At 35.4% G+C, this 9,745-nt stretch overlaps 1 protein-coding gene across 1 annotated transcript; it reads right to left on the reverse strand.

Moving 5' to 3' along the window:
- Positions 1–6,990: 6,990 nt before the first annotated feature.
- LOC137737686 (3,5-dihydroxybiphenyl synthase-like) lies at positions 6,991–8,835 on the reverse strand. The gene is made up of 2 exons (XM_068477233.1): positions 8,605–8,835; positions 6,991–8,196 (listed from the first exon to the last, which is right to left on the reverse strand). Exons 1-2 carry the CDS (start codon positions 8,771–8,773, stop codon positions 7,193–7,195), a joined length of 1,173 nt encoding a protein of 390 aa, XP_068333334.1. The 5' UTR covers positions 8,774–8,835; the 3' UTR covers positions 6,991–7,192.
- Between the last annotated feature and the right edge of the window lie 910 nt (positions 8,836–9,745).

A 9,745-nucleotide genomic window follows, 5' to 3' on the forward strand; every position in this document is an offset into this window, starting at 1 on the left:
GAAGTTGCCTTTTTTGAAATATACACGACAACAAAGAATATCAAAACCAATTGTAGGTACAGTGAGTCCATATTGAAAATGGTAGGGTCAACGTGCTGCCACTATATTTCTCTTATCATATTGTTATGGTCTTTAGCTTAAAATGTCCCATTTTTATTTTCTTTTTCAACGGTCTTTCACGGTGGCTTACTCTTTTTTTTCTTTATTTCAGTCCATGTGAGACTTTAAAGAGTTTTCACGGTGGCTTACTGTTCTTCAGGTTCTTCAAAGTAGGTTTTAAGAATTATAATTTTTTTTTAGTAGGATACTAAACATGCTCTAAAAGTTTTACTAATCCTTTGTGTGAGTTTACAAATTTTTTACTGTGCATTTTTGCTCACCACTTCAAGTGGTGGTAATGCTCATTACTCTATTTATCATTGTTGGATGAGTTTAAATTTTGAGAATTGTGTTAATTTATTCACTATACTGATTTCAAAATTTAAACTTTTCTAATGGTGGTAAATAAGGTGGTGAACAAAAATATTTCCCTTTTTTGTCACCACCCTAAAGTGGTAGTAATGCTCACCCCTTACTTATTACTATTGGATGAGTTTAAATTTTGAGATTTATGTCTGTCTACTACACAAATCTTGATTTTTTTAGCACAACGATATATTTTACGCTAAGGGGAAGGGGAGTTTGGCTAAGCCACACAATGGGCAACCTAATATGGTATCAAATTCGCCATCCATGAGATCCGAACCTAAGACTTCTCAATTACAAGTGAAAAGGAATACACTAGTAGAAAAAACAGCTTGTGCGACGAAAAATATTTCGTCGCACAAGACGTACTTGCGCAACGGAAAAACAAATTTGTCGTGTAAAACAGAGATGATAGGTAACAAAAATTGCGCGACAAATATTTTTGTCGCGTAAAGTCAAAAAGAAAACGTGAGGTAGTTTTTTTTGGCGCGAAAAACTTGTCCGCCGAAAAGTGGGCCTTTGCATGACCAATTATTCGTCGTGCAAGTTCCTGTCAATTTTGACCACAAAGGTCCAAATTTTCCTATAAATATGTGCTTCTGTTGCACTTTTTCTTCACAATTCTGTTCTTCTTTCGTGCTGGGATGGCGGATAAACACAAGGATGAGAGTTTGCGCGACGCCAACCCGCATGATTTGAGAGACCATTTTGAGTTTGCGCATGCGATTGTTGTAGCCATGCGGAATAATTGTTCCACTACTGAGTGACGTTCTTAGGAAGATGTGCCTGGGAATGTGAAGAAGGCTGTGATGGATGAACTATTAGTAAGTATATTGTTGATGGATGAGTAATTAAGTTTGTGATATTTTTAGTTATATGTTGGAATTAATTACTTGCATATATGTGTAACAGTGTAAGTATACTCTTGATGATGATACGAACGAACAATTGATGAAGTTGATGGACGATGCATTGGAGGAAGGTTACAATTGGTGGTGTTATGAAGTCTTGCAGAATGGACCAGGACCATCCAAATAGTAGTTTTAAATTTATGTTTTGTATGACAATATTTAAATTTAAGGTTTTATTTTTATTTTTATAAGTTATGTATTTGGTCTTAATTAGGTTTCAATTCCTTTTGGGTTTTTTTTATTGATACCTAATGTAAGCAGCCTATCCTCGGTTTATATGTGTTTTCAATCTTCAATGAATATTGTACTTATGCTGAAAATAATTCTATGGATTAAGGCATTAATTATTTATAGAATAAATATTTAAAGTATTAATTATTTATAGAATAATATTTCAGGTATTAATTATTTATAGAATAATATTTCAGATATTAATTATTTATAGAATAAATATTTAAGGTATTAAATATTTTTTGAATATTTGTTTGTAATTATAAAGTATATCCATGTTTACGTAAACTTTATAATTACAATTATTTCATTCGTCGCACAATATATTGAGCGACGCTACGTTCGTTGCTTAAAACAACTTTGCACGACGAAAACATTTGTTTGTCGCGCAAAGCACGATCAGACTGCGTTCAAACCTTTCCATTTATTGCACATTTATGACACATTTTGCACGACGAAATGTGAGATTTGCGCGACAAATCCATTTGTCTCACAAAGGTGTCCTAGTGCTATATAAACACAGTTTCAGATCCCTAGTTTTTAAATTTTTTTTGTTTAAAAAAGAATGGCCGATTCTGGAGAAGGTTCTGGCAAAAAGAAACTTGTAGTGCGATTAGAGAGGTATCGATTGAAGCAAGTGTCGTACTTTGAAGGCAAAAATATGGCTGAGGTGCATGCCGAATTTAAGTATGACATTGAGAATTTGGTATGGAGGGATTGTTCTGCCGAGTTTAAGTCTTGGAAAAAGGCCCCTGAGGAGTTGAAGAAGTCCATGCTGGGAGAGTTATCGGTATGTTTGTGGTAAATAATGAACAATTATTTTTGTTAAAACGTAATATTTTTTAAATTACCAATTTATTGTTTTTTGGCATTAATGTAGGTTCATTGGGATGTTGATGAAACCAATGAGAAGTAACGGATTTATGTGGATGGGCTTTTTAAGCAGAGTTTCCGGCATTGGAAGTCTGATGTGTTATGGGTGAGGGAGGATTGAAGTTGATGAGGGTTGTTTAAAAATAAAAATAAAAAGATTTTGTGGACTTTATATTTAATATAATGAATAAATATATGATATGTGGATGAGTATTAATATTTACATTAATTATAATTTCTATTTGGGATAGTAAATTGGTTTTGTTAATTAATTTAATGTTTAATTAGGTTTGAGATTTTGATTTATAATAAAATAAAATTTTAAAATACATACAAATAAAAAAGAAAAACATAAAAAATTTAAAAATATGCATTGCGCGGCGATACATTCTTTCGTCGCACAAAATCTTTTGTCCAAAACATCTTTTTAATCTGGATTCAACCATGTGCAGAGGCAAACTGCAAAAAAAAATTGCAGATTGTGCCTATGCACTCATCCCTTCAATTTTGCACAATCCGACATCCGTCATTTCCATTTTCTCTCAATTTCATCATCTAATACTCTTCCATTTAAGGATTAAATAGTTATTATATATATTGTTTATTGTTGTCATCGTTCTGAACCTATTATTAAACTGTTGTGATCATTCTGTTGGATACAAATATTGTTTATGTTATTTTCAGGTTTTTGGGAAATGTTTTAATTATAGGGAGGTTATGCCAAAATTTTAATACGATTTCTTATTAGTTTAGGGTCAACATTAATTTTATATTTCTTTGCAGCCAAGAAAAACACCTGAGGACCTTGTTGCCAGTTGAAGATGGCGAAAATCACCTAGGTGACCAACAGACGTATCATTATCGGATACAACGAGCGGCATTGGGCTGCACCAGCGGCGGAGCACCATAACGCATTGGCCCATGACATTGTTCACGTCGTTCGGACCTATTGCCCTATGCAATGGAAGTCTTGGAAGGTGATGCCAGGTGAGGTGAGGAACAAGGTGCGTGCACAGTTGTCGGTAAGTATCCTACCTTGTAATTGTTTTTCCTTTGAATTTTATGTATTTATATTACTTAATGTATGTAATTAATTTGTTACATTGCAGATGAACTATAATTTCGAGGACATCAACGACGATATGTTGGCGTATGTCAACATACTCTTCTTTGAACGGTACAAGCAGTGGAAGAGCAACATGCACCAATATTTTGAGACATTTGATGATCCGTAGGTCGCTCTTGAGGAGGGTTGCTCGAAGGAGTTTGAGGGTCGGGAGGATAATTGGGCATGGCTCTGCAGTCATTTTCAGGAGCCCAGCTATGTGGTATTTTTTTATATTAAGTTTAAAATTATTATACGTTTCTTACTAATGTTTATTGATTTTTTTATATTTCATTTAAATTTAAATTTGAACTAATACGTTTATTTTTTGTATAATAGAAGAAGGCGAAAGCCAACAAGAGCAATAGGGACAAGAAGACACTTCTTCACCTTTCCGGTTCGAGGCCCTTCTCATATAGGATGGAGGTGCGGTGGCGGGTAATAATAAAGTTTTTCATATTCAATTTTTAATATGTCATTAATATTATTATTTTTATTTCATACTAACATTTTTCTTCTCTTGTTCTATTTAGGGGGGTTCAAAATTCTCGAAGATCGATGTCTTTAGCGATGTTTATGTTCAACCTGGGAATAAGTTAGCCGAGTCCCTTCATGTAAGTATTCTTCAATTTTAATTATTATCTTATGCATTCAAGTTTCATGGTTATTATATGAGTGTTATAATTAATATTTGATGTTATATTACATAGGTGACGATGATGGAGAAGAGGCAATTGGTTCTTTAGGAGTTCGCCTCCCAGCTTCCTCTCAAGACTGTACTCAAGTCTGTGGATCCCCCAGAGGATGCGGGATTTCAGATCCTTACAGAGATCTTGGATCAGGCTCTCGGGCGTAGGCCGGGGACATATTGTAAGGAGATGGGGAATGCCCAGCGGCGGGAACCTAGAGTCCCTTTATCATAGCAGTCAAATAGTTGAGTGACAGCTTTGACAGCAGAGGTGGCCGACCTTAGGAATGAGCTTGCCTCGTATAGGAGCCAGATGTCAAAGATTATACAGGCCCTCAGTCAATCCAACATTTGTCTCTCGTATCTTCGTCCCCCGTCAACCTCTGAGCCCTTCCAACCAGAGCATGACCACACCTCTGCCCCTTCGACGTCTGAGCCCGTCGACAACCTCGAGACCTTCCAGCCGCCTCTACAAGACGACCACATATATTACGCTGCATTATTTTCTTAGTTTTTTACTTCCTTACGTTTTAAACATTTTTCTTGTATATAGTACATACATTTATATCAATTTAAATATATGAAATTTCTCTTCATTACATTTTTTAATTGAAATTTAATTTTATTACAAAAAAAAAATGTAATTTATTTTTATTACAAAATTAAAAAAACCAAACGTAAAATTAAATTTAAAAAAAAAATATTTTTGCACGACGAAAGCCTTCGTCTTGCGAAACTCAAGTGACAAACTAGGTTTGGTTGCACAATAATAAATTGTCGTCACGCAAAGTTTAGAGAGACAAATAATATTCGTCCCACATATGTATCCTGGTATTTTGTGCGACGAAAACATTCGTTTCTAAAAATTTTGTGCAACGAAGGGTAAACCGTCGCGCAGTGTTCCTACAACCAATGATGTTTTTCACGATCTTTGCACGACGACGTTTCTGTCTCGCTGAAGTTTGTGCGACAGAAATACACTTTGGCGACCAACTTTGGTTCGTCGCGCAAATAGTAAAACGTAGTAGTGATAGTACCCGACTATAGTACTAAGTGGCAACAAATCTCAAAATTTAAATTCATAAAACAATAAACATTACCATCACTTAAGAGTGGTGAGCAAAAACATTCCCAAATTAATTAATAGTGAACAGTAATTTCACCCTATTATACCACCTTTTTTTATTAAGTTTTTTTTTGTAAAAATATTCTCCATTAGGGTTTATTTATTATTATTTTTAACGATATTATCTATACTAAGAGGGAGTGAGCTAAGCCTCACAATGGGCTAGCAATAATGTAGTTCAAATCACCTACTGTCTAGTGGTATTCCTCTTCATTTGTAAGTGAGAGGTCTAAGGTTCAATTCTCGCCAAAGACGAGTTTGAACCAAATCATTGTTAGCCTATTGTTAGGCTAAGTCCACCTCGTCCCCTTTAGACCTACTCCAATCCTTGGAGTAAAACTCCAATTTTAGGTTTTAAACTTACCCCAACTTGCTCTAACCATTGGGGCAAAATATGAGTTTTAACCCAAAACTCACTTATGGGGCAAGTTTAGCCCTAGATTCCCCCCAGGTTAGTATATGTGTATTTTTTTTAGTTTTATATTTATTAATTCATTGAATCCAACGGCTAAGATCTAATATGATCCAATCCAATGGCGAAAAAAAAAAAAAAAGATCTAACGTCCAAATTTAAATCCAACGGCTAAAGTAATTAAACAAAATCTTTTATGTGTTTCATATTCTTTCATAGTGTTCCACAAGTTTCATGATGTCGGTTTAGTGATTTTTCAATATTTATCGGAATCTAAATATTTTTAGATTAAAATGTTCATAAACTTAAATTAGGATAGTCTACATAATTTCTTTTCAAAAAAAAAAAAAAAGTTACTTTAAGAAAAAAAAAACTATCATAAATTTATTTTTTAATAATCTCGGGCTGAAAATTTAACCTAGGGGTTGGAGGAGAAAAATAGTATCTGGGTTAAAACCTAAATTTTTTGAGTTAAAAATTTTAAATTTTAACTCAAGGTTTGAAGATGGTATTAGTGTAGATAATATCGTTCATTCAAAAAAAAAAAAAAAAACCTTAATTTTCTTTACATCATAACATATTTTTCTTGCGAATGCCTTATGACTAGGCTCTACCTTAAGCAAATTACCTAATTGAGATTGTGTTTCATATTTGATATTTTTCGAGTTGATCCCTAAATTACCCTAAATTATATCATTATAGCATTTATGTAAAGCTTTTTTATTTGCTTGTAACATGTATAGTGGCTTTGTAATTGTAACTAATGTCGGAATAAATTCAAAAAGTGTTTTGTGAGACCATAATTTTTTAGGGTTGAAGTAAGACTGATCGGGATACGTACTTATATCTAAAAAATCTAGTCATGGACTCAACGGCTTTGGATTCTCACAATTATTAAACTCCCACTAGTATAACAATAGTGTTATAAGTATTAAACTCAGGTTGTTTAATTTTTATAAACTAGTGTGGAAGACCTTAACAAGACAAACTGTTGGTTGAAACATTGCCCTTACAATGATGTATGAAAATTTCGCATGAAACTCGAAGCAATGACAAAACCATCTTTTATTATTTACATGAAAGATCAATTTTTTTAGGGATTTGGAAAAAAAAATACCAAAGTCTATATGAGAAATGAGGTTCTCTGGAGGATGATCCATAAAACAAAAAAATCATCTCTTATTATTTGGGGTTAATAGTACACTTTGGATTGCCAGGGACAAAACGCCCAGCGAACAGACATTTTTTTTTTAACAGACATAAACATAGACAGGAAAAGACAAAGCAACAGACTACATAGAAAAAAGAGGAACAAACAAAGCCCTCCAAATTATACTCTCTCGCATACACAGTGTATTCATACACCTTTCCATGCAAGTATTTAGCATGTAATAGATTCACTACGCAACACGGCTGTCTCAACAGTGAGTCCTGGTCCGATTCCAATCACGACACCCCATTCTAAACCTTCACCAGTTGTGGCTTTGCCTTCCCCAATCGACTTATTTCTCATCTCATCCAAAATAAAGTGCACCGATGGAGCTCCCATGTTGCCATACTCACTCAACACATGCCTTGTAGCCCTAAGCTTCCCTTCCTTCAAACCCAATTGCTCCTCCACCTGGTCTACAATGGCGGGCCCACCAGGGTGCACACTGAAAAATAAGGAATTCCAGTCCTTATTCTTTCCGTCAACCTTTTCAAAAGTTTTAGTCAGAAAATCCACAACACTTCCACCAACAAATTTGGGAACGTCTCCCGATAAATAATAATTAAACCCCATTTCACGAATGTTGGCCACCACACCATGCTCTGAGTTAGGTATGATTGTCTGCCTGCATGCCACAATTTCAAACAGCGGCCTCTCAATTTCAGGCTCTGGATTAGCCCCAACTATCACAGCAGATGCTCCGTCAGCAAAAAGAGCCTGGCCCACCAGTATGTCAAGGTGGGTGTCAGTGAGTCCGTGGAAAAACACGGTCGTGATCTCAGCGCACACCACAAGGACGCGTGCATCCTCGTTGTTCTCTGCGAAGTCCTTGGCCAGGCGGAGGACAGTCGCACCAGCATAGCAACCAGCTTCATAGATCATGGTTCTGGTGACAGATGGGTTAAGGCCGAGGAGCTTGACTAATTGGAAGTCGGCACCTGGCATGTCAACGCAAGAAGCTGTGCAAAAGATGAGGTGGGTGATCTTTGAGATGGGCTGGCCCCACTCTTTGATGGCTTTCAGAGCTGCTTGTTGCCCTAGCTTTGGGACCTCAGGGTTCAACATGTCTTGGCGCACATCGAGTGATGGGGCTCCATAGGTATATATGCTTGGGTTAGCATTTAGAATCTCTTCTGTTAGATACAAGTAACGCTTCCTTGTTCTTGATTTCTCACCTGTTAATTAGTAATTAAGTTAGGACATGTTTTATATCCTTGTGCATCAACTAATACAATGTAATTTGAAAAAAAATTTACACATAACAATGTACTATTGGATCAAGATGCCACAATTTAGTTAGTGTAACATGTCTAAAGTGACTATTTTCTTCTGTTAATAACAATGTATCTTTTGAAATGAACATGTCGTGTGGCACGTTGAGTTTGGGATGTGATTCATTTTACCTCATAATTTGGTAGAGTTAGAGTTTGGAACTCAAGGTCAAAGTCAATTCATTGAGAGGTCAAAAATCTTTCCTATAATTTCTTGCATGATATGTTTTCTTCCTACATATAAATATAAGGTAATCTCATGCATGTGCAGTATAAATGTGCATGAGTAGTGCTTGTAAAAATTATACTTACAAATGCGATCGAACTTCTCTCTTAAATCTGTTCTGTGCTCATTTTTGGTGACTCGAAACAAGAAATCAGGATAATCTTTTTGGTAGTAGACGTTGGGTGGATTTGCTGTGCCGATGGCTAGGATTTTGGCATGTGGAGGCTCTACATGATTCTTAACCAAAGGCGCCATTAAGCAAGTTAAAGAGCAGATATAGAGTAGGGATTTGTTGAAACTTGAAAGAGAAGGGGAGTTGAAAGGTTGCGATAAAATGAATGGCACTACCCCATTCCTTATATAGCAATCAGAGATCCTACTAACTTGTGGAATCTTCAATGTTAGGATATATCTTAATGCACAAATAATATTCAACTCGTCATTTCTAATGGAGGGTCGACTCTTAACCAGATTGAAAAAGTCAGCAAAGAGGCTTCCGGTAAGCGGCAGGCACTCCAAATTTTGAATCTTCAAGGTTCAGATATTTTCTCTTTCGACCCCAACGTACGTTTACAGTTTCCACTACCCAATTTCGTCCAAAAGAAAGTTTCAACTCAATATATAAAGTACATAAAATATATATGACAATATACGTGGAAGCCATCTTACGTACCATGCACATGTTAATATATTATTTAAAGTTTTTATTAACATACTATGTTGGAAGTAGAAGTTGAAATTTTTGGCCACAAACAGTAACAAATTGTCCGTCCACATTAGGCTTCCTCTAACATCTCTTGGCCTGGGGAAAACAGAAAACATTCTGTGTTCTGTTACATACATGGAGGATCTAGTTCTACCCCAATCTGCTTACATAACAAGTTACTTTTTGTATCTCAGCTTGCTTGATTTACTCGGGACATAGCTCGCACCTCACCTCACCCCAAAAGGTTACAAAATAAGTTAGGGAAAAAAAAACCCTAGCTACAACAGTTCTGGAATCAACTTCTTGATGTATCATTTTCTCTTTTGTCACAATTATTTCCCAATGGTATGCATAATTAGTGATACGTCAACTAAATGGATGGGATTAAAAAAAAAATCGAACAGTTATCAAAATCAAATTTAACAGCTAAAATACTTGTAATACTAAGATGCATAACATTGAAGACGGACCTCTTTTGTCATGTATTTTAGCTCATTTTCTGGAGGTGTACATACATGAAT

The sequence above is a fragment of the Pyrus communis genome, chromosome 1 (genome assembly GCF_963583255.1).
Source record: "Pyrus communis chromosome 1, drPyrComm1.1, whole genome shotgun sequence".
NCBI lineage: Eukaryota > Viridiplantae > Streptophyta > Magnoliopsida > Rosales > Rosaceae > Pyrus > Pyrus communis.

Bases quoted from the DNA above. Each gene is read 5' to 3' on its own strand.
- LOC137737686 (XM_068477233.1), bottom strand. From the start codon at position 8,773: ATGGCGCCTTTGGTTAAGAATCATGTAGAGCCTCCACATGCCAAAATC. The intron at 8,197-8,604 runs GTAAGTATAATT...ACTAATTAACAG, and splicing joins AGAGAAGTTCGATCGCATTT to GTGAGAAATCAAGAACAAGG.